General features: G+C 40.6%; 1 protein-coding gene across 6 annotated transcripts in view; it reads left to right on the top strand.

Moving 5' to 3' along the window:
* The window catches only part of HEXD (hexosaminidase D), a 42,997-nt gene extending 17,311 nt beyond the window's left edge, over positions 1 to 25,686 (top strand). For 3 of the 6 annotated variants that reach the window (XM_072417514.1, XM_072417515.1, XM_072417513.1), the window contains exons 2-14: positions 2,658 to 2,748; positions 7,074 to 7,323; positions 8,026 to 8,135; positions 8,229 to 8,316; positions 13,544 to 13,708; positions 14,988 to 15,171; positions 16,038 to 16,109; positions 19,107 to 19,311; positions 20,559 to 20,641; positions 20,721 to 20,799; positions 20,935 to 21,036; positions 22,679 to 22,768; positions 24,497 to 25,686. In XM_072417514.1, coding sequence (XP_072273615.1) covers positions 2,660 to 2,748; positions 7,074 to 7,323; positions 8,026 to 8,135; positions 8,229 to 8,316; positions 13,544 to 13,708; positions 14,988 to 15,171; positions 16,038 to 16,109; positions 19,107 to 19,311; positions 20,559 to 20,641; positions 20,721 to 20,799; positions 20,935 to 21,036; positions 22,679 to 22,768; positions 24,497 to 24,677 — 1,698 coding nt within the window. In that variant the 5' untranslated portion in view covers positions 2,658 to 2,659 and the 3' untranslated portion in view covers positions 24,678 to 25,686. Of the gene's footprint in view, positions 1 to 2,657; positions 2,749 to 5,666; positions 5,838 to 7,073; positions 7,324 to 8,025; positions 8,136 to 8,228; positions 8,317 to 13,543; positions 13,709 to 14,987; positions 15,172 to 16,037; positions 16,110 to 19,106; positions 19,312 to 20,558; positions 20,642 to 20,720; positions 20,800 to 20,934; positions 21,037 to 22,678; positions 22,769 to 24,496 lie in introns of those variants that run through there. The other 3 variants (XM_072417518.1, XM_072417516.1, XM_072417517.1) reach the window with 2 other exon arrangements.
* The last annotated feature ends 6 nt before the right edge of the window (positions 25,687 to 25,692 follow it).

Raw genomic sequence — 25,692 nt, 5'->3', positions numbered from 1 at the left:
GGATCCCCCAGCATGGCTGTACTAAATGATTGCATAGTCTTTGGAAAGTGAAAACCATTACTAGCCCCCCACCTGGCTTTATGGACTTCTGGTGGAGTACTAGCCCGTTTCAGGCAACGAGACAGATTCTTTTGAAAGATTTCCTGGAGAGGGAAGGTCTATGTAAGCTCAATGGGCCTGAATAATTAAAGCTCTCCAAGGCCGGAGAGAATACACGTTCTTGGGTGATCCAGCAAACCTGGAATGGATTTCCCCAAAGTCATTTTCTATTTGTTAGCAAATGTTTTCAATCCATTCCAGATCCATTCCAGGTTCACTGATGAAAGTGTATCCTCTCCAGCCTTGGAGAGCTTTATTAAATCAGGCCCAATGTTGGATGGTAAAGGAGTTTACCTCTGTGTCCAAATCCTAAACCATTTTCTCTTCCACTAGGTGGTATTCTTATGTTTAATATTTGTATAATGTTCTTCCTTGTAGAACCACATGGTTACGGTGTAATTTCTTGTCTCACTGTTTCTGTTTATTTCCAATAACAAGAATGGCTTTTCCATACACCTAACATCAGCTCCCAGCACATTGCTATACTCGGCACTCGGCTCTATGTGCTCTTTTGCACTCAGCACTTTGGGCCTGATTTATTAAAACTCCCCAAGGCTGGAGAGGATACACTTTTATCAGTGAAGCTGAGCGATCCAGCAAACCTCGAATAGATTTCTTTAAAATCATTACCTATTTGCTAGCAAATGTTTTGAATCCTGAACCAGATCCATTCCAGGTTTGCTGCATCACCCAGCTTCACTGATGAAAGTGTATCCTCTCCAGCCTTGGAGAGCTTTAATAAATCAGGGCCTCTGTTTCATGTTCCTTGCTGCCTTCAGAATTCTTCTAACTTTTCGCCTAAACACAACTCTTCACACCTCAAAATACAACCACAATTCTACCTAAAACTAATTATATATGTAGTTGTGCCTCTACTCGGCATTAAAAAAGTTTAGCCAAAAGAAAAGTTTCAGATTTTTCAGAGGTTGTTTCATGCCTATGGCCGTGCTTTGCTGCCTTTGTACAGTATTTTGACACATAGCTACATAGAATTTTGTTCAGATGTTTTTTTTTTGTTCCTGAGAATGACTGTGTTTGCATATACTGTCCTTGTGCAAACACTTAATGTTTAATCAGCCATGAAAGATATATTATTAATGTAACATTCCGCTTTCTTTGTTTCTTAGTAAGATGTACAGCGCAGTTTGCAGTACATAAAGGAAATGGGAACTGGTAATACATAGCAGGAGCTGTCAGCATCTAATTTCTACCTAGATTAGCCTTCCTTTACCATTTTATCATGGGCTAACCCCTAAAATACCTTTCAGGTCTTATACAACTCCTTCTATAATACCTATATCCACAGCTCACAATATATTACCATGCTGGTCAATGGGAAGAATGTCTCTTACATTGCTGGCCATTGGGAACAATGTCATCCTTGCAGATAGGTGTCGGGTAATCTGACCTGAAAGGTAAAAATTGCTCATTGTTCGAGGAACCACCACCAACCTGTGGAGGAACCCTGGTTGAGAAACACTGATACCACCTATATAATGCTTGGGGGGTATGTTCTGCAGCAAGGGCAAAAATACCTTGAGCTGGCATCATGCTGCAGAGACAGATTGCTGCTTGCACACATGGCATGGTAGACCCCAATGGTCCGAAATGCTCCTTGCATACTGCTCCAGTAACCGAATATAAGCTCTGAGCAGCACTGTTGATTGGAGCACTGTGCAGGCAGGTAATCGGTAGTCTGGCTCTCCAGCATGCTGCCAGTTCCGGGTATTTTACCCCTTTTTGCATCACATAGTAAAGAAAATATATACATAATTGTTTGCTGTCTGACTGCTTTACATCAATAAATGGGTTTAAATAGACTGATCACGCTTGATACAATCTATATGTACAATTCCCATTACTTTGTAGTGTAAGGATCAGTCAAACTATATAGAAGTGGAATACATTGTTTAGGTAAGCACTAGTTTTGGTAAATCATTGTACAAGGAGATTATAAGCTAAAAACTGCTTATCTGCAAATTTATATCTAAAATATTACACAAAGTCTTGCGATCCCCCCATCATGGTTGTACTATATGTTTGCATAGTATTTGGAAAGTGAAAGCAATTACTACCCCACCACCTGGCTTCTTTATGGACTTTTGGTAAAGTACTAGCCCATTTTAGGCAACAGGATGGATTCTTTTGAAAGACTCCACGTTTTGGAGTTGGGAAGTTAAAGTCTGTGTGAGCTCCATATTGGATGGTAATGGAGATTACGTCTGTGTCCAAATCCCAAACCATTCTAGTAAATGAACGGTGATCCTTCCATTTACCTCACTATTGGCCAGAACTTGTGATAGGCAATATGGAAGCAGTCTGGGGCAGTGCTTGACCAGGTCAGTATTTGCCAAGCAGCTCAGAATTTGTGGCCCTCGTGCCATAGAAAACAAGATAGTCCAGTTTGCAGGCATCTGGAAGTGTCTCCTATTGGGTGCCAGCTGCTGTCCAAGGTGAGTATAAGTCATTTCAATCCTTTCATTGTCACTCCCACCCTCCATGTCCTCTTTTTTCATCCTATATTGCACTGATGCAGTGATCCCTGTATCTTTTTGCAGAGATGAATTCCCAGAGGAAGATTTACTGGCTACGTCTTGGAGTGCTGTTTATTCTGACTCTTGCTGCGATAAAGTATTTGTATAAAAGCAGGTAGGTGAGAATCCTGACATGCAACAATAGCAAATACCGGGCTTCCGGACAGATACAGCACGGAAAAGGCATTGCAATACTTTAACTGTTATTGTATAGCCGTACACAGTGTTCAACCCAGAAGCTGGGTGGGAAGAAGCTGTAGGTGCGTGGCAGCCCCTGTATTGAGACCCAACTCCTTAGAAAACACCCAAAAACAGCCGGGTGGTTACTGAAAAATGCTGGGTGGTGCGCCCGGCTAAAAGGGCCCCAAACTAAACACTGGCCGTAAAGTAAATATGATGTTGTTCTTTATACAGGTTGTAATATATATGTGCATGGGGATGGCTATATTGGCAGGTTATGGTGTATAAAGATAACATAAGGTAACATATGCTTAATCTAGCCCTATTCAGCCATATGGGCATCATCAGATACTCTCAGATGGTAAAGACCAACTGAACTAACTATCATATACATACCGTACATTCCAGGTGCATTAAAAAGTTTGTACTTTTTTTTAAAGCAGCCACAGCCTCAGTAGAAAATCCTGTTCCCTGCCAGGGTGCTGCAAAAAAAGAACCCTTGCTCTCTATATAGAAGCAGTGGTCCTTCTGCAGAAGTCTGACACACTCCCTCTGAGCTAAAACACATGTCAAGATGCCTTAAAAATATTAATTGCTGCCTTCCGAAAATATCTTTTAATATCAGAAATATTGATTTTCCTGCCTTGCTTATTCTTCCTACCTCATTATGTTGAAGGGTTTCCTTGGCTTTGCACAAGATTCTGAGTCTCTGCCTAAAAATCCATTGTGGGGACCCTGTGTGGGTACATCAAATAGAGACTTTGACATTTTTACCCTTTTTGCATTTTTGTGGTTACTGATCATGTGCCAAAAACAAAATATTTAGCCTAATGGGTACGGTCAGGGCAAAGCAATAAAATAATTCTCCATATTTCTCACATCATGTATATTTCTCCATGTTTTATTTCTTTAAAAAGCAGCTAGTACAGAAAAAAGAGCTGGTAATTGGGTACTAAGTTGACAACACAGCCTCTGGTGCATTGAAATCCAAAGTAGTGTTGTCAGCCCTGTCTCAGGACTTTCTTGTCCTGTCACGAGTCCCCTGTGTTGGAATATTGGTTTATTTCCCAAACCTATTGTTTGAAACTTCCCTTACCTCCTAGATTGTAAGCTCTTCAGGGCAGGGTCCTTTCCTCCTCCTGTGTCACTGTCTGTATCTGTCTGTCATTTGCAATCCCTATTTATTGTACAGCGCTGTGTAATATGTTGGTGTTATATAAATCCTGTTTATTAATAATATTATTATTATTATTATTATTAATAATAATAATAATAATAATAATAACAATAATAATAATAAAACATTGCTGCTGACATGACTTTCAAGAGCTCCTCTGAAGGCTGTGTTCTCCCCGGCCCCTTTTAGCTGGGCGCACCACCCGGCACTTTTCATTAACCGCCACGTTGTTTTTGGGAGCGTATTGAAAGTCACAATACAGGGGCTACCACCAAGGGTAAAAAGCTCTTGGCAGACGTGTTTCTAGGGACACATGCATGCCTCTGTCAATAGGAAATGACTTACAACACTCTACTGATCTCTCCTAATAGACTTTTACAAGTCTTTTTTGTTTCTATTCTCTTAACCAGACAGGAAGTGAAGGGAAATCTTAGTGGGATCACTGTAGTAAAATGAGGTTCTAAAACTTCCCGACTGTATTGGAAATTGGGTTGTTATTGGAGCCTGTGTCCTATTGGGGGCGTTTCTTCTCACTTCCTATTCTCTGCAATTCTCAAATAAGATGAAGGCTATTTTCCTCACTTCATTTGGTATCTGACAACTATTCCATTGACAGCAAGAGGAGAAATCTCCCAAATTGGACAGCATGAAAAAAATTTGCATTGGAAACCAAGGGAATCCATAGTAGGTGCCACTTTCCCAAAGAACATTAATTACCAGGAAATGCAGCAGTTGTCCAACATATAGTTTAAAGCAGAACAAAACCTTTTCTTGGTTCATTACCAACGCCGACATCCTCAGCCGATATTCTCCTGGGTTAAGGTCTTAGGCCATTGTGATCATCCAGGCCGGAATGACCCCACTCCCAGGACCCCACTCCTGGGTATTTCTGGAATCATAGCTGTGCAGATTGTTTTATTGCACAAGAGATGTAGCATGTCCTGTTTACAATTTTTGTTCCTAAACTTTGGTTCTGATAAAAGAACGCTCAACTATCTGCTAAATATATTCCAGGTGCTTTAAAACAAGGGTGTGCAAAGTCTCACGATTTGTTTTCTATTAAAAACAGCCACAGCCGAGTAGAAAAGCCTCTCCCCTATTAAAGGAACCCTTGCCTTCTGTTTGGAAACAGTGGTCTCTGTGCAAAGGTCTGTCACCACCTCTGAACTATGTTAGAGCTTTTCATTTGTAGCTTTAAAACTACAGGTCTGTTTTAGCAGCAGCTGTGCCAGACGATTTCATCCAAACAGAAAGCAAGGTTCCACTATGCAGCATGCTGGCCGACAGCGGCCTTTGCAGGTCCTAAATTGTATATAATGGCATTGTGTGCCTTCCCACATTCTAGGCATTGATATTTAATAAATTAGGAGTTGTGACTGTTTACTTAGTAAATGTTAGTAAATCAGGTAAAGTTTCCAGGTAAATCAGGTAAAGTTTCCAGGTAAATCAGGTAGAGTTCATTTGAACAACCAATGATATGTGAGAATAAGTTTGTGTACACTCACTGGTCACTTTATTAGGTACACCTGTAACTGCTTGTTAATGCAAAAATCAGCCAATCACATGGCAGCAATTCAGTGCATTTAGGCAGGTAGACGTGGTGAGTATGAAATTCAAGCTAAACATTAGAAGAGCAAACAAAGATATTGTTGAACTTGCCATGGTTGTTGGTGCCAGCGGGCTGATCTGAGTATTTCAGAAACTGCTGATCTGCTGGGATTTTTACACACAACCACATCCAGGGTTTACAGAAAATGGTCTGATAGGGGAGTGGCAGTCCTCCAGGGGAAAATGCCTTGTTGATGCCTGGTGTCAAAGGAAAATGGCCAGACTGAGCAGATAGAAAGGTAACCATAACTTAAATAACCGCTTGTTACACCTGCATGGGAGCATAGCTGAATGCACAGCACCTTCCACTTTATACTAGATTGCATACAGCAGCAGAGATCACACCAGCCGCCTTTCCATCTGCTAAGAACCTGAGGCTACAGTTTCTATGGGTTCACCAAAATTGGACAAGGGAAGTTTGGGAAAATGTTGCCTGGTCTGATGAGTCTTGATTTCTGCTGTTACATTCGGATAGTGGGGTCAGAATTTGACATCGTTGGCATGAAAAACATAAATCCATCCATTGATCCTTATCAATGGTTAAGGCTGGTGTGGAGGATATTTGTTTGCATACTTTGTGCACCAAGTGAGCATTGTTTAAACACACAGCCAGCCTACCTTAGGCTACGTACACACATTAGACTTTTGTCGGAATATTTCATGATTCTTTCCAACGACAAAAGACTGAAAGATGCATGAATGAGCTCTGTACATACAGCACCGTTCTGCTCTATGGAGAGGAGAGGGGGAGAACGACAGAGCGGCACCCTGCTGTGCTCTCCCCCTTGCACTTTCATTACGATAGTTCATTAATCTGCCAGGACGGATCCACAAATCACGAGCGCTGTACGCACGCCAGATTCTCGTCTGATATCAGCCTTGAAATGAAAATCGTCTGATGTGTGTATGTAGCCTTAGTATTGTTGCTGACCTTGCCGATCTCTTTATGACTGCATTGTACACATCTTCTGATGGCTACTACCAGCAAGATAATGCACAGAGCCCAAATCATCTTATGACAATGAGTTCACTGTAATACAATGGCCTCCAGGGTCACCAGATCTCAACCCAGAGCACCTTTGGTGGAATGGTAGATTTGCACATGGATGTGCAGCAACTGTATGATTTTTTTTTTATGTCAATATGGACCAGAATCCAGCAACTTGTGGTAGTTCTGTAAGGAAAAGGGGGTCCAAGTCAGGACGCGCATGGCGCACCTAATAAAGTGTATTTTACTATGCCATGCTGTTATTATTACACAGTATTTATATAGCGCCATCATATTACGCAGCGCTGTACAGCGTCCATAGTCCTGTCACTAGCTGTCCCTCAAAGGATCTCACAATCTAATATCCCTACCTCAGTCATATGTCTTTAATACAGTCTAAGGTCAATTTTGGGGGGAAGCTGATTAACCAAATAGCATGTTTTTGGGGTGCTATAGATCATTCATATGTTTTTTCACATCTTTCCAGTTCCCCACAGATTTCAAAACCTGTTAAGAAGAAGGTCAAGGAAGACTTTTTTTGGGGTGAGAAAGCAGAAGCCAGGATAGACCCAGTGGTCAAAGATCTACCGCCTGAGCCGCTTAAGGAGGAGTCGGCAGAAGCTGTGCCAAAGAAAAAAGTAGGAGAAACTATACGCAAGGATTTTAGTAAAGTGCAAATGAAGCTGATACACCTGGACCTCAAGGGAGCTGCTCCCAAGCTTTCCTACTATGAGCAGGTGAGAGTCAAAACCAATAGTGTGTTATCCAGTATGCTAACCTACATAACCAATTTTAGGACAATAGTTGTCTGTTATAGGATCTTGGGGAAATGTATCTTTATCAGATATAGACAATCGATCCTTTACATCAGCAGGGACCACATGACCACTGCCAAGGCAATGAGCGTGTGACCCGAGCAACAGGGGAAGAATTTCCCTCTTTTTGCAAAATACAAACTTTTGAAGGGTTTAATATTATTATTATTAATAAACAGAATTTGTATAGTGCCAACATATTACTCAGCTCTGTAATATAAAATCATAGGGGCTGTATTTTATATAAAAACTTACTTGTCCTGTTCATTACATATATCTTCACCACTGCTTCTAATATTAAATTGGGTTGCCACTATTTTTTGTAGTTTGTTACTTCTACTAGGAATAGGTCATTTATTAGTTGCTCCACTCTCCTTCCATCATCAAGACTTGTAGGAAGACAGGTAGTCCATCATAATCTATAGCAAGCTTTGGGGATCATTCCCTATAGATTCTAATGACATGATCTAAATCCGGCCACATGGCTTACAACAACCTGGATTGTGGATAATGGCTCCAGCAGAGTCTTCATTGCACCCTGAAGCAAAGCTGTGACGGCAATGAGTCAAGAGCTCTAGAAAAGATTATCCTTCACAAATATTGTCTTGTTTGTCTTCTCTCTAGATATTTCCCCTTTTCTCCAAACTGGGGGCCAATGGACTACTCATTGAATATGAGGACATGTTTCCATTCACTGGAGAGCTGGAGGTCCTCAAGTCTCCATATGCTTATAGGTGAGTCCAGATGCTTTTCTCATCATGGTTCTGAATCCTAAACAGAACCTTGTAAAAATCCATCTATTTACTCTCTGCCTCTGATATTTCCAGTGAGGAGGACATTGCAAAGATCTTACAACTTGCTGAGATGAATAATCTAGAAGTGGTGCCCCTCATACAAACATTTGGACATATGGAGGTAAAATATATATTTTGTATACTTTATGGTTAATATTGGATCTTATAATATGTGTGTGATACGGTAGGTTATTAACGCTTGCTGGGCCTGATTTTATTAAAGCTCTTTAAGGCTGGAGAGGATACACTTTCATGAGTAAAGCTGGGTGATCCAGCAAACCTGGAATAGGTTTCTTAAAATTAATTTGCTGACAAATGTTTCCAATCCTGTCCAGGTTTGCTGGATCACCCAGATGGAATAGATTTCTTCAAAGTAATTTGCTATTTGATAGCAAATGTTTTCAATTCTGGACCAGATCCATTCCAGGTTTGCTGGATCACTCAGTTTCACTGATGAAAGTATATCCTCTCTGGCCTTGAAGAGCTTGAAAAAAATAGACCCTTTATGCGAATGAATACAGATGGAGTTGTTCAAAATCAAGTTTGTAGCTTTGAAGTATATTTGTTGCCTTGTTATAACTAAAGACATTCACATTATGCATAATTGGTTGCAGAAATCCAGATTTTCTGCCTCATTTTAGGATCGTACAATAAAACATAACTCCCTTTGCATGGTGGATCCACAGTTGACCATATAGTCGGGTTGCGTACTCACAGCTGATCATGGGAATTAGATGGAATTATTTGCATACCTCTGCAGTCAAGTCATAGATTCTCATCTGATCATAGAAACATATGGGGCTTATTTGTATAGCTTTGCAGTCAGGTTGGGTCACAATCAGATAAAAACAGAATGATAGATATTGCTGGTCATTTGGACCAGTAATTAGGCAAGTAATCCAATGCTCTCAACCAAAAAATTGATTTAAGTAATTTGTAATTATCATTGTAAATAACATAATACCTTGCACTGATGGGATGTACATGCTGGACTTGGCTTCATCCAAACTAAACGCATGGCTCTGTATCTCAGACTGTGTCTGATATAAACCAATGGTTTTGGTTGTGCATTTAGGCTGCGGGGTTACAAAGGATCCGGAAGAAGCATGTTCCTACCACTATACTGAAATAATTTAAGCAGACATTTAAATCCCCAAAGAGCAATGGTGAGACCATTCAGTTCACCCCATAACAAGAAAGATAAGAAAAACTCCCCTCTATCATAAATATCACAGATTGTTAAAGAATAATCCAGCGCAGAGGTGTCCTCATTTTCCCGCACTTGTAATCTGCAAACATATGGGGCTACATTAGAGGGGAACAGACTCCCTTATTGGCTTCACAGTGATTGATGAATTCTGGGAAGTTCTCTTGATCCAGTTTCCATTTTTTTATAGTAAGTGTTATATATTCTTTGTAATATGACAGGTTGAAGTTCCACAATGCTTTCATTGAAGAGGCTATTAATTGTGACAAGGGACAGAATGGCAGCACGGATATCAAGCAGTCCGCTTTCAGCCATGTTTCTTCTCGTTCATAATCAATTTATAGTTCTGTTCACTTTCCCAACCTCCCCTTGCCCTCGGAAATAAGACAAACAGGAAGGTATTGAATGTAATGAAGGTAATTTTACAGCAGTCTGCACTACCGTTCTCTTCACGCTTGACTAGAGTCACAAATGATTGCATTTCTGTCTCTTCTCCAGCAGTCTTGTACTCATAAAGCTGTTGATGATTCAATCAGTTTCCTCAGAGTGAGTTCTGCAAGCTGAGAACCAATTCACGACCTATCCTGTCACTCAGGGCCGGTATAAGAGACCATATACTTCCATTTACAATCTTATTGTTATTGGACTTTATGGTGGGCTTTCTGTAAAGAAAGTCCAGTACTGCCTACACCTTATAATGTTTCAAGAATCCGCTGAGTTATTTAGAACAGAACTAAAGAAAATGTATATTAAAAATGTTCCCCCTCCGCAGTTCTACCAAGGAAATAGAAAAACTTTTATATATTCTAGAAAAGTCATTATACTTTTCTGAGTTATAGGTGGGGAAGATAAGTAGCCATGTTGTACTTGCAGTTTTGAGGCTCTGACTTATATATAAGCCATATCCCTCCAGAATGCTGTCTGCATGGAGGTTGTAAGGACATTTTATTCTAAATGCTTCAGCTTTATCCCACAGCCCTAAACCACACTAGTAGGTTTTTTGTCTCCCATACATATTGGCCATGGTGATTCTTACATGTGAGAGTGAGTGTTATATTGGTGTGTAAGTCTGCATACACGCGGTATGTTTTTGTCCCCGGAAGCATTTAATGATTTTCCAGTGAAAGACAAACGAACTGTACACACAGCGCCCATTCTGTTCTATGGTGGGGGTTGGGAAGGCAAGCAAGATGCACCCTGTTGTGCTCTCTCCCCCTGTATAGCAATGATTTATACCCTGATCATCGTTTATTGATCTATCCCAAGGGATCTGTGAATGAAGTAGGGGGACCGCTGTCAGGGTGCTGCTGATTGCAATCTTTGGTACATGAAGAAAAATATTTCACTTTTTTCATCAAGTCCTAAACACATGACAAGGAAACTACCCGAGTGTCTCAGTAACTAAGCATCTCGCCTATCAAAAATGGAGACACATATAATCTAAAGGAAATGGTTAAACACCTCTTCAGTCTTGCATGGGCTTTAAGGTTCCTCTTTTGGACTGAAATTACTTCCCTGCACATTGAGATTATTACAAAATGCATCCGAATCTGTGACAAATCTGCCAACCTTATTTCCTGGCTGGTGGAGTCCCAGCATTTTCTTATGGGACCAGCGGGTTCTGTAGTCAGTTTTGCTGCTTAACCTGCTGGCACTGAGAAACCCTTCTGGAATGCAAAGGGAACCACTTCCCACCTGTGTCTTACCTTGGACTGTTCAGACTGGTGTCCAACACTGGAAAGGGGGGTGAACAGTTTTATTTGTTAAAAAAAATAAGAACTTTTAAAAAAGGTTTAAACTCATACATATGTGTTATTCATGCATCTGTATTAATAATATGCGTATGCTCCTCATTATGGAGAATAGAATTGTTATGAATATAGGTCTTATGCAATGACAAACTTTTTTTGTGATGACATGGTGGTAGTCTTTATACTTCTATCGAATATCCTTGTCCATAGATTGCTAAGGTCATACCTTGGAGTCCCTACATGCTACTTGACCGCTTGTGGGGGACTGTTGGAGTGTATTTGTGCTTTCAAATATCATCCTTCACCCATTAATGTTCTTCAGGTTCCATACAGGTTACAAAACATATTTACGCTGTAGATAATGGCAAAATGTTGGGTGGAACAAACATGACACGATACCTCTTAAGTATTTGCCCTACAATTTTTTTAGCTGGGACAGATGAAGCTGTGGGCAGGAGCCCCTGTATTGTGACCAAGCCTTACAGTATCCACCCATAAACAGCAGGGTCATTATGGAAAAGTTCTGGGTGGTTCACCCAGCTAAAAGGGGCTGGAGAGAACACTGCTCCTTAGATGATTTAACGTCCAGAGAATATTTATTAATGGAAGTCACTAAATCAGTGGCTTGGGATATGGCTGACCAGCTTTGTTACAGTGCACAGAGTCTAACTGGTGTGGTGCTTTTTTAAACACCATGTCTGCTTTTTGTAATTGGAAAGTAGAAGTAAGGCTCCGTATTGGCCATTCCATTATTGTCATTATAATCATGATTGACCATTCTGCTATATGGAGAGGGAAAGGGGAAGAACAAGCGAGTGGCACTCTGCTGCACTCTCCTCCCTTCATTTCTGCTGCGATCGTTCATCGTCGGTTGTTCAATGGATCCATGTATGATAATTCATTTATTCCAGGGGTACGCAGAGGAAGCCAGGAATGCCGGGTCTCCTTGCAACCAAAGCTGTTGTTGGGCATGTGCAGCTTTTGTCACCTGGAGAGATTTTTGCAAAAGGGTCATTGCCTGTCTTGCTGCCTGAATATATATTCTCAGTGGAACTTTAGTTAAGGATAAAGTTAAAGGAACTTTGGTTAAAGATGCAGACTGCTTGGCTGTCATCTTGATCTGTCTTTTCTACCTGGTAAGACACTAATCATTCCAAACCATCAACAATTTAAGAGTAACCTCTGCACTTCAGTCCTGCAAACTCCGCTATGAATGATCCAACTATAAATGGGTTGGGGATTTGTCTTATGTCTACAAGTCGTGATAATGACAGGTGAGGAAGTTTGTCCACAGATATCGGTGTTTTGCCAACAGTAACAGAGAAAACTGTTGTCTAGAAAGAGGTATTGTATACACAGAGCAGCTTTCACAATAGATAGCGGATGGCCCTGTAATGTACAAGAAGCCGATTATACCAGTAGAGCAGGTTTCTTTTTGTTCTTTGTACACACCCAGAAGGCTTTCAGAATGTGTAATTCCACCGCTATCTCACACCGTCAGCACCTTATGACGCATTGTAAAGTGGGATGTGATTGCTGTGTTATCACATCGTAGTTGAGGTTAGGTGACCTGGTTCTGCTTGTTATCCTGCTGTTTTCTTTTTGTACAGAGAAATGGGAAAGTTTGCCTAGAGTTATGAGATGACCCTAGGGACACATGTAGATGGGAAAAGTAATAAAATCTAGATAAGATTTGTAAAACAGAACAGTTATAGTTTATCTGAAAGCCTTTAAGATTACTATCACTGGAAATATTCTTTCTTGATCAATAGAATGAATGAGCACTGTACACATAGCACTATTCTGTTCTATGGAGAGGGGAGGGCAAGTGAGTGCTGTCATTCTGTTCTGTCTTCTGGGGCGGATTGATGAACAACCTCAAGGGACTACTGTACACATTTTTTTTTGGGGGGGTTGAATTGTTCTTTGCAACAATTGTAAAAACAAATCCATGTGCCTTATTTCTATGGAGACAGAATTGTTTTTAGCAACCTTAGGCCATTCTTTCTAAGCCAGGGTTCATCCAGAGTTTGCTTACAGTTCCTTGAGCAATTTGTACCTCTCAGGTCAGGTTAAATGACACCAATGATCTTTTTGGGCTATCATTAAGATTCATCATTCATTCATTAAGATCATTCTCCCCCCCCGGCAGGCAATGTAAGAGGCATTCTTCCAATTGATGTACTGTGAGCTAAGGATATAGTAATTATAGACGGAGTTTCCCAGCAATCTCAAAATTAGTTCAAAGGTTTCCGCATGTTAAAAGGCTGAGAGAGGCTGCTTTAGGTGATTTTTGTACAGTATAGAATCTGCTATTATAAATTTCCTAATCTGTTGCTCAAAACATGGACCAGGTCTGATTTTATATGGTCTTGATTTTTCACATGCAGTATATTTTAAAGCATGAAAAGTTCCGAGGTCTGAGAGAAGTGGAGCGTTACCCCAACAGCCTGAACCCCCACTCTGCAGAGACTATGCCCATGCTGAGAATGGTCTTGTCTCAGGTTCTGGAAAAGCATCCAATGTGCAACTGGATCCACATTGGAGCAGATGAGGTAAGACCCCAAATATAATGGTATCCTTTCTCTTGTCTCATTTCACTTCTTTCCCCTTTTGTTTTCTTTTGTTTTTTTTTATATTATCAGCTTTTTGTCATTGATTAACTTTAGGCAGTACTGTATACCTCCTATATATGTATACTGAAAACGCCGGACTGTGAAAGAATCAGTCCAATTTGTTCTGTTTCCTACAAAGCCAAATGATCAATTTGAGCAATAGATCATGGAAATGTATACATTTATATACAAATGAATTAGGCTTCCAGTCCAAGGAAATAATTTTGGAAAATGTTCAGTCATTTTTAAAATAAGAAAATTTCAGTTGTATCGATTGACATTTTTGATGACCTTCAGCCTCCTAGAACACCTGCTAGTTAATTCTAGGCCATTATGAGATCAACCACATGCAAGAGGTGATGGTAGGAATATCCAAAGTTAAAAGCTGTGTAGGTGCTGGATTTTCATTGCCAAATGTGGGTGGTTATTATGGGTGAACATCTAGTGTGTGTAAAGCTGTCCCTAAACATCGCTCAATGATCATCCTGCCAGATCTCCTGAGCAAATGACGGCTAAGTACCACTGCGGTTTCCTGTAAAGGGGAACTCATTAGGGTGCCTTCTGCTTGTCCAGCCACTAAGGCTTGGTACATACGTGCAATATTTGTATTTGGAAAGGATCGTTCACAATCCTTTTCAATGACAAAAGACTGCACAGTGCATGAATGAGTGATGTTGATACAACACCATTCTGCTCTATGGGGAGAATGACAGAGCGGCACCCCACTGCGCTCTCTCCCCTGCACTGCAATTACGTTTGTTTGTCGTCTGTGGATCCGCCCAGGCTGACCACAGAATGGCGGACGATGAGTGCTGTACACACACCAGATTCTCGTCCGATATCGGCCTTGAGGTGATTATCGGATGAGAATCATTTGATGTGTGTACATAGCCTAATTTTACATAGAATGAGCAATCTGTCTCTTCAGAGTTCATTCTAATCTTGCTGGAACTATCATTAACAATCATTTCCAGCAAAAGTGACCTGTTTGGGGCTAAAGTTAGTATTCTAAGATTTCTAAAAGCTGGCTGCACAGTAACTAATGTCTGGGAAAACCAGTCATTTGTTTTCCATGAGCACATGACTTTTCTGGCCTTGTTTTTGGATTTGGATGACTAACGTAACAAAGCTGTAGCAGTTTTGTATTTCATGTTATGCTCTGTTGGTTTCATTCATAATGCTGAACCTTTGCCAAATAACCCTTCTGCATTTCCTTCAGGTCTACCACCTCGGAGAAGGACAGGATTCCAAGTCCTGGCTGAACAATAACAAAGGAGACCTTGGGAAGATGTACCTGGCCCATCTGAAGAGCGTGGTGGACTTCCTGCACGCTCAGTACCCTGGGAAGAGCATTCTTATGTGGGACGACATGCTTAGAAAGTTCAGTGTAGAAAGCATTAGTGGTGAGTCTGTGTCCATTATGTGTGTTTATGCTATTCATTCTTATAAAGAATTGTTTTATGCCATGCAAAGGCACAGACAGCCCTTTTTGTTATAATTTAAAGCCGTATTTTTTGCTCATATGCCAGCCTTTTCCTGATAGAAGCATACAGATAAGAATGTCAGAAAACCAGATCTGCATACTTTCATACATGTTCCAGGTCAGTGGTACAATGTTAGCATGGTGGCTCAGTGGTTAGCAATCTGGCCCAGCTTGGAATCTCAGCCAAGACACTATCTGCATGGAGTTTGCAGGTTCTCCTGTGTTTGTGTGGGTTTCCTTCCACTTTCCAAAAACATGCAGTTAGGTTAATTGGCTACCCCCAATGACCTTAGACTGCATTAAGACATATAACTATGGTAGGGACATTAGATTGTGAGCACCTTTTAAATGACAGCTAGTGACATGACTATGGACTTTGTACAGCGCTGCTTAATATGTCAGCACTATATAAATACTGTGTAATAATATTAATGACTAGGAAAGTATACAATCTGCTTTGGAATGGACTTTCTTAGCAGGAAAGGTGAGCAGTGGCAACCTTTATACTTCTTTTTTACAGCTTTCCCATAACACTATATTTTTAAAATATTTTGAATGGTGGAGGGAGGCAGTGTAGTAAAGCAGTGATTTAAATCTAATTCTCCAAGGTAAATGGCATTTGCAGAAGGAAATCAGCAATGTCATTGCATGTATTACTATATTTACAGGCTTTAAATGTCTACACTATGTATTTGCCCATCTCCAGACTTTTTCTACTTACTCTTGCAAAAGATTTATAATATTATGATACTGCTCCATGTTACAAACTCTGCATTTTTCTTGCAGCTTCTGGTATTACAAAGTATGTCTCTCCTGTCCTGTGGCTGTACCATACAAACTTCAACATGGAACAAACAGGTAAGGAGTATATACAGCCTTCTGACTGCTCAGTGTGTAAAGAAAAATGTTTTTGCTCAGGCAAGATTACAATATAATTATCATTTATAAGGCAAGCTTTAATCAGAATAAAAATGTAGGGGCTCATTCAAAAAGTAATGGCTTCACTGCTGTAGAAAAACTCCACATTTATCCAACTAGTGCCTACTACTTTACAAATAAATTCTGCTGCCTACCATTTCAGGATCGTGGGGAGTATAGTAAAAATGAATAGTAATTTAAAAAATAAACGGGAAAATAGACCTGCCAAAGTCAAATGACCAGCTCTCCTCCAGTCACAAACCTCCTTCGGCTCTAATAAATAAAGAGAACCCTAGGAGTTTCACTGGCTACAAGCTGTGGTCTGATTCTTATAAATGTGATGACCCACAGGATATTTAGTGTCTACCAAAGAACTCTCCACTATAAATGAAGCAATACCGACATTGTAAAAAGAGGTAAAACATTTATATCTAACAGATAGAAATTTGTTACTTTATTGAAGCTTTGAGCTTTTTGCAACTTTTGTACAGACTGTACAGTCACATGTATGTGTATGGCCATATAATGAGCATGATCTCCATTGAACCAAGTGCACTCTGGTTTCTTTTTCTTGCCGATCATAAACAAAGGTTCTGTCCTATTCCTATGTATTTGGAAAGACATTCAAAATGCGTAGCAGGTCCATAGTTTTGTTAATGTATTTAGCACGTCAGACCTGGCTGATTGAGCAGTAAAGAGAGCCATTGACCACTGAAGCAGGTTGGATGTGCCTACAGCATTTAGCCACCACATGCACCATATTCCCACAGCACTGCTATTAATATGAATTCTCAGTTACATAGTAAGTCAGGTTGAAAAAAAGACATAGGTCCATCAAGTTCAACCACTAGGGAAATAAACATATCCGAGATGTAAACCCTATGGACATAGTTGATCCAGAGGAAGGCAATAAAACCCTGGTACAATTTGCTCCAACAGGGGAAAAAATTCCTTCCTGATTCCCTGAAGCAATGGGACGTTCCCTGGATCAACAGTCTCTGTTATATTAACTTTAAAGACTTAATACTCAGTCGTTTTCTGTGCTTCTAAAAAAACATCCAGCTTTTTCTTAAAGCAATCAATAGTAGTTGATGAAACTACTTCCTGAGGGAGCCGATTCCACATTTTCACAGATCTTACAGTGAAGAATCCCTTCCTTATCCGGAGCTTAAACTTCTTTTCCTCCAGATGCAAAATTTGGGGGAAATGGTTAGGGAATGAAGGAGAGGAGTTGATTGTTAGGCAGGCAAACATTCCCATGTGCCTCAAAAATACTCCACTTCTTCAGTTTAGTTCTTTAAGTTAAACTAAACCTTGCATTACCCACCTGCCCCTGTTTCTTCAGGGCACCTCCATCTTCTTCTATCTTTTTCCTCCTTGCGATCCTTGACCACCTTGATGATGTAACTCTTGTGCAAGAACTCATTCATTTGTGGCATGTTCAGACAATGCTGGGAATGCCATGTTTTCTGACAACCAAAGGTGACACTGCACATGCGCAGCTTAGCTTTTTTGCCAGAAACCCAGAGCGATCAGGCAGGTTGGAGAGATTGTTGCAGAGGGGACGTCACCTGTTCCTCTATACAATGATAACCGATAACTTTAGTTCTCCTTGAACTGACAAAGTAACAGGGACATTCCCCTACCACAGATACAGGTACACACAGGGCTAATGTATAATGTCAGGGTCTCTTTAATGATGGAGTAATTGGTAAATGTTTTTCATAATGCCTTTTGACTTGTATTTATTACATATCTGTATATCTGTTTTTCCCATGCCAAAAGGTAGAGCATGGTCACCACCGTGAAAAATCTTGTTTTTTCTCAATAGGAATTTTAATATTATCTCTGCATTTATAGGCAGACTTTATGCTTTGCTGCTGTTAAAAAATGAATGCCATATCATAATGAAGAAAAAAAGATTTTTTTTATATTGTAAGCCTCACAGCCGTGCAAAGCACATTAAGCAGCTTATCCATGAGATTAGCTTGTACGAAAGGCACCAGAAAATGACTGGAAGCCCTCGGTAATAAGACAGCACGTCTGCACTTATTAAGACCGGGGAGGCTCAGCGCAGACACTTCCAAAAGTGGGGGACGCTGTCGTGGATTATTACTGTTTTTTAATACTGATTCTAAGTGAACTAATAATCTACAGCATTCAGGGTCTATAAAAGCTAAAAAAAATGGAAAGTTTTCATATTAGCAATGGTAAGTAACTCTATTTTAGGAATGTGGTTTATGAGCCATACACACAATTAACTTGCCCACAGGTATTTCTGTTTTGATCAGCTTCATGCAGGCGCTTAGTTTCAATCTGCTAAATACATTGTAGATGCGTCGAAACAAGATGCCCAACAGATGTTTTTTTAAAAAAGTAGTAAAGCCTGTATCAACGTGCTGCAGAGAAGAAGCTTTGTGTAGAAGCAGTAGTCCCTCTGCAGAGGACCGACACCCCTCCTGTTGAGCCAGACCTATAGATCTGCAATCATCAGCTTTGCAGATTGGAAAGTGATGGGTCTCACCGAGCAGTGTTGGCAGCTGAAATCCAATATGTACCACAGACACTTATGTAAATAATGGCTCAGTGGTTAGCACTCTGGCCTTTGCCGTGCTAGGTCCCAGGTTTGAATATTTTCCAGGACACTATCTGCATGGAGTTTGTATGTTCTCCCCGTGTTTGCATGGCTTTCCCCCCACATTCCAAAAACATGCAGTTAGGTTAATTGGCTTCCCCCCAAATTTCGTAAAAGGCATATGACTATGGTAGGTACATTAGATTGTGAGGGACAGCTAGTGACACGACAACGGACTTTGTACAGTGCTGCGTAATATGTTGGCGCTATATAAATACTGTGTAACAATAATAATAATGTAGAGATCCTTCACATGTATTTGGCTTTCATTTGACATTTCTGTATTTTTCCTCCTTTGCCAGAATCATTTATCTCCAAGTATGAAAAGAGCGGATTTTCCAACATTTGGTTTGCAAGCGCCTTTAAAGGGGCATCATTACCCAACCAGATTTGGACCCCTATGGATTTGCACATGAGAAACCACCAGCAGTGGAAGGTGGTCATTGATGGGATGAGCAAGTTCCCCAATATCCGTTATAGTGGCATAGCACTGACCGGGTGGCAAAGGTGAGAAATAACAAAATAAAGGCAACAAATAAAGGCAGGAGGCTTGGTATCTCTGTAGGGCATGCTGACAGCTAAAGAACCAGCTTTACACCCAGAGCTGGAGAATGTATATGATTTATTCCCTTTGAGCTAGAAGAACATTTGTGAGTTCAGCCACTATGGATGAGAAGATCTGGCTCATGATCAGTGTCCCAATTCTTCCCAAAGGTGTTCAGGGGGATTGAGGTGCAGGATACTCCATATCTATTCCCCTAACCAAATTCATCAGACCATGTATGTATTTGTATGCTGGGGCTTTAATAGTATACTGTGCTTTCTCTTAGAACTAGCACCACTTGAAAATGTCCAGCAGTTGTAGCCATTATATGGGAACTTGTCTATGAATGGAAAAAGCCAAGTCCCCCTTAGGGAATATGTTGCTGAAAATGTGCCTGATTTTTTTTATTAGACATCAAGCTTGCCAAACAGGTTTCTATCTCCTTGCATGTTATATGGCATTTATTGTTTGTGGTTTCATGTAACATCTCTACCCCCCAGCAGTTACATCCAAACTAGATTGTAAGCTGTTCAGGGCAGGGTCCTCTCCTCCTCCTGTATCACTGTCTGTATCTGTGTCATTTGCAAACCCTATTTAATGTACAGCGATGCGTAATATTTTGGCGCTATATAAATCCTGTTTATTAATAATATTAACAAAAATAATCATAAAAATGACTGAGCTTTTTCAAATCTCTAGCAAATTTTGATATGATTGCAGTTACATGGACAGCCAGGTAGCAGCACATGCTTGGTTTTCAGGCAATAACTGCTAGGAACAGCCAATTAGTGTATGGTGACATTAGCATAAGGGAGCAAGAACTTCTAAAAAGAGTGATGCAAAATACATCAATGCCCTCTTAAATTAAAATATCTCTGCATTTCATCACTTTAAAAATTGGCCAAAGCAATCAATGTCTTGTGGCCAACTAACATCTAGGGCTTTTGGTTGTAGCACAGATGCAACATTACTATTAGAGATTTCCAGCCAGCAGTTTTATGCCTTTTGGGCCTCCTCAGTTTAAAAATGGAGGCACCACTGCATTCTTTTGAAATAGAATAGGCTGCATTTGGCCTTGAGGAGCATGGCCAGGCATTAGAATGGATTAGTCATACTTTGCCATATCAGAGAGGACCACACACACTGGCACTGTCTGCAGCAGGTACAGGGATTCTATATCCGAGTGACATTTGCTTGTCTCTTTCTGCAGGTATGACCATTATTCTGTCCTTTGTGAACTACTTCCCGTCGCCATTCCATCGTTGGCTGTGTGTCTAAAAAAGCTGAGATATGGTAAGATCCACAAATTATTACCCAGTGCTGAGATTCTCCATGGCGCTGCCCACCATCTCCCATCCCTTCTCTTCTGCAGGTCAGGTCACTGAGGAAGCCAAAAAGGAGATCGCTCTCATATTGGGCTTCAGCAAGATTGACACAGAGACAAATACTTGGTAAATAGCACTCCATACATCCCATCTGTAACCTTGCTGATCCTAGAATGTGTTCCTAAAGTTGTACAGTGCTTGATACGTGAGAACAATTTGTGATTGGTATGAAAGTTTAATAGAAATGTTTCTTTCTCCTAGTGAGGGGACTGGAGCCTTCCCAGGAGCTGAAATCTATGGCATGGTGAAAAAAATCCATTTGGAGCTGAGGAATAAAGTGTGGGAGATCACAGAGGCTGATTAGTGAGTAAAGCACACAGACAGAATTGTACTTTCTAAAAGAATATCAATCATAGGAGATTTTTTCATTTATGAATAGGTTGGACTTGTTGGTAAATATCAATTGAGTTAATTCATTCAGAATTCCGAACATTTTTATCCAGAGAAAACAATTGGAAGTCCAGATTCTCTTAACAGGTGTCTGCTGTGTTTTTGGACTTCGGATGAATTAATTAACAATTAGAAGATCTATCAGACTGGTCAGTCAAGCACAGATTGTAAGCTGATCTTTTGTGTGTACTGCGCCTAAAGGAAAATCTGGAAAAACTCAGCCAGAGCAAGTGATGCCAGTAGTCCTATTCGGATTATGTGACCCTTATCATATCACCCTTGTATGGCTGTTCTGATCATGTGATGCAGTTCGGCTTCTCTTACTGAGCAATTGACCTCATTACTGCCATTGTGACCTTATGACTTTGGCTGCCTTTTCTATACCGTCTTGATCACATGTCCCCTTCTGTGCCATCTATATCAGCCTTTCTCAACCTTTTTAACATGTTTGAATTACTTCAGGGAACTCCTTCTATAATTACTATATCCAGAGCTCACAGTATAATAAAATGGTGATTAGTGGGAGGAATTTCTTTTACAATGCCGACCATTGGGAAGAACATCACCCCTACTGGTAGCCAAGAAGATCATTGGTGTCGGTGGTAACTGATCTGAGAGGTCCACATTGCTTATAGTTCAAGTAACCCACAACAACCGCTGGAGAAACACTGATCTGGTGTCACGCTGGGGAAAACAGGGCCACTGGTGAGCACTACAGCTTGCACAAAAAGGGTGTTAGCCCCTAAAAAAGGGCCAAGGTGCAGAGTCTAAGCGGCAACCAGGTCTTCTCCAGTGCCTCTAGTGGTGAGGATGTTCCGCTGCTGGTTACCGCCAAGTTGCGGTCCTTGACCACACCAGAGTGGGCAGGAAGATACACGGTTACAAATCACCAAGAGGAAGAATTGTCAGGAAAGGCCAGGTTCAAGGCAGCCAGCAAGCAAGAGAGGTCAGGTTACAAGCCAGGGGTCAAATACCAGGGATCCAGGATATAGACAGCAATGACACAGGAGCCGCTGCGGACACAGGGAACACAGGAGATAATGGAAGAAACAGGAGGCACAGGTGGCACAGGGATATCCACAGACAGACATGAGCACTCGAACAGCACAAAGGGAATTTGCTGTAAACGGACTGGGGAACAAGGGGTTAACACATGAGCTGGACAGAATAAACGCTGAATTAACCAACAGGTGTACAGGAACTAGCTCAACAGAACTAGGGGCTCGGCACTAGTGGAGAAATGTTGCACAAACACTGAGTGCAGTGTCTGAGCTAACTAAATAGCCAGGGATGGTTAAGTGGCTATTTTCTGATTGGCCGGCAGGTTGGATGAAACTAATACAGCTTGGTAGTGCAGGCACCCCCAGAGTCAGAACTGCCAGCATGTGCAGGAGAGAGGCGTCGGCACTTTAGTGAGGGAGAGGTAAGTGTGACATCTGGATTTTATGACTTCTGCAGCTTGCACTCCTTGATGTTCTGTTTCTATGTATGATTTGCTGTTTTATATCTGCTATATCTATTTCATAATTTCTTTAAAAATCTCTTCCTTCCACAGTGAGATCAATGGCTGGTTCTCCCGGTACCACAGAAAACACCAGTTTGCAAATCCACTTAAAATGGAGTCCTTTAGTTCCAAAATCTTAAAGTAAGTGTGGAAACCTGGAGATATGTACATTTGTTTTCTAATGTTCTCTGGAATCAAAAGTACAACCAGAGAAACATGGCATGTGGCATTGCTGAACACCTTGTGAAGACGCTAATTGCCTGGCTTTTATGCTAATCCAACTAAAAATATTATGTGGAGTAGGGTGAACGTTGATTCAGAGGGGGTTCCGAACCCCGTAGGCAACCAGTTGCTCACATCATGTAAGTATTTCATTATGGCATCCAACAGGTATATTAATAAACATAGCACAGACTGCCACTTCACATGTGTGATACCAAGTACATGACTGGTTCATTGTGAACTACAACGTGCATGAGCTCACTACTGCCCAAAAACTGGACCAGTCAGGGGTCTCTACATTTTATTTTTTTTACAATATGATGTACAGGATAGAAGAAAAAAGGGCTTTTTTTTGTAAATAAAGATTTTTACTTCTGAATGTTACCAAATATATACAGAAAGTAACATTTATACTATTGCCAGACAGTACACAGTTTAAATTGTGTAGAATTTAAGACAGTTGTCTTTTACCCGACGAGTTTCGCCTTGTGGCTTCTTCAGGCTTTTTTTTTTTTTTTAATGAGATGTACTGGTTTAAAAAAAAATAATTGAGAATACACATTAAAATATTGCATATTCAAGTATTCTAACAATATTCGTATAAATAGGAACAATTAACGAGTTACAATAGTGGATAGTGACCATGTTATTATGTATTCATAATAGTGTATAGTGCTCAAGATAGGTTTGGGTTATTCTCACGGTTTTTCAATAGGATAAGAAATATTTAATTTTCTATGTGAGGTAATGGTGAAAAGCATATAAGTTATATAGGAAACCACTATGATAAATACCATGTCAGGTGTAAGCAAATCAAATGCAAAGGACTTACTTTATGGTTGATGGGGAGATATTGTGATGTAGAAGGGGCAGTTGTTTTGAGCTCTGTGTTAGGATCACAGAGAAGTAGTGGTAGCAGTAGTTGTTTTAAACTCCTATATTAGTTTTTATTTTCTTCTCATAAATGGTATGGTGTCTCCAGGCCAGCACCATATGGACCTCATGTGACCTTTATAAAGATAGCCTTTATCTTTGAAGCTACATAGCAAGTCAGGTTGAAAAAAGCCATAAGTCCATCAAGTTGAACCACTAGGGAAATAAACATATCCCAGATATAAAACCTATAAGACATAGTTGATCCAGAGGAATGCAAAAAAAAACCCTGGTACAATTTGCAGGGGAAAAATGTCCTTCCTGATTCCATGAGGCAACCGGACGTTCTCTGGATCAACAGTCACTGTTATCTTTACTTTAAAGCAGTAATACCCAGATATATTCTGTGCTTCTAGATATCATCCAGCTTTTTCTTAAAGCAATCTATAGTATTTGCTGAAACTACTTCCTGAGGGAGCTGATTCCACATTTTCACCGACCTTACACTGAAGAATCCCTTCCTTATCCGGAGCTTAAACTTCTTTTCCTCCAGATGCAAAGAGTGCCCCTTTCTCCTTTGTAACATTTTTGAAGTGTGTGAGCAACCTCTGTATATGTATGATCAAGATGACCTACAGGGGAAGGGTTGCAAGGAAAGATTACACTTTGGAAAACATGAATCCATCTCTACTTCTCTGTACAATTTTGCATATAAAACTACTACTAGTGGGTACTACTACTCATGAAATAATACCTTTCCCGTCACCTTCCCAGAGCCAGTGAGGAGTGGGAGTCTCACATCCAATCTCTCCGCACCCACCTGGATGCCATCTTCTACCCAGACACGGTGGAGGAATGGATGGAAGAAAATGTCAACCCCATCATGGACCCTCTGAGGGAGATGGCCAAGGACTTCCAGGAGATCTTACCACTAAATGCTCGTCCCAAAGTCTAATCGCAGAACTGTGGGAATTCTTGGACGAATGGCTAATGTAGCTGCTAAATGGACTTTGTTTAGATTTTGGGAAACGGGGTAGTGTTCTGGGGAAGACCAGATGGGCAAATTCCACAAATATCTAGTGCAGTGTGATGTCTCACCACTGCTTTTGTGTGTAAGGTAATAGCTTGGTTAGGCATGATCAGTAAATCAGTATACAAGCCGGGAGATGAATGTACAGAACCCACAGGCAACTCATTCCTCTACTACTTATTCACCTTCACTGCTCTCCCCCATCACCCTGTTTCCCTGCCCTGAGTTTCCCTGTGTAAATCCCATGTCAACCTAAATGATAAAAGGGACATGTGGCTTTTGGTTCGGCTTCATCTATTTAATCGCCGCACACTGCTGTTATATATCCACCACTTTACCAAGCTGAATTGTGATTGGTCTTGGTGGGTGATCATCATCAATTCTCCTTGTACTGCTTTATTGTAAATGTCTATATGTAAATGTTTCTATGTGTTCTATTTAGAAACCAGCCCTGTATGTAGTAGATCTTTTTTTATTTTTTGTTAAAACTCCCATCAGTCGAATGATGTCATGGCATCTTTCTCTGGTGATGGCATTGTGTGGACAATCCATACTGCTGCACTGTACAGTCCTCATGCAGTGGTGTGTGCATGCCATTTATTACAAGACACTCCATGACAGCCTGAGCACAAAAAAAGTAGGTTCGATAGAACCGGGCGTCATTCAACTGGGAAAACTGAGGACATCTAGTGGAGGAATTTAATTACTGCAGTAGAGAAACTGTATATATAAAGATGAAGGGAAAAGCTTTTTTTTGTCTTGAGTTTAGCTTTTTTTAAAATAACCAATTACATCTGGGTTATTTAAGGATCTGAATCTTATTAGACTATTATCTTTGTAGATATTTCCCGCCATGTCTTATGCTTTTTTTGGGCTTGTGGGAAATGCCAACATATAATTGTCCTATAGCTGCTTGGTGACCGCTGATTAATTATTAGTT

Source organism: Pyxicephalus adspersus, chromosome 7, assembly GCF_032062135.1.
Source record: "Pyxicephalus adspersus chromosome 7, UCB_Pads_2.0, whole genome shotgun sequence".
NCBI classification, from domain to species: domain Eukaryota; kingdom Metazoa; phylum Chordata; class Amphibia; order Anura; family Pyxicephalidae; genus Pyxicephalus; species Pyxicephalus adspersus.
Note: the sequence above shows the minus strand (reverse complement) of the source record. Positions and strands in the feature narration are given on the sequence as shown.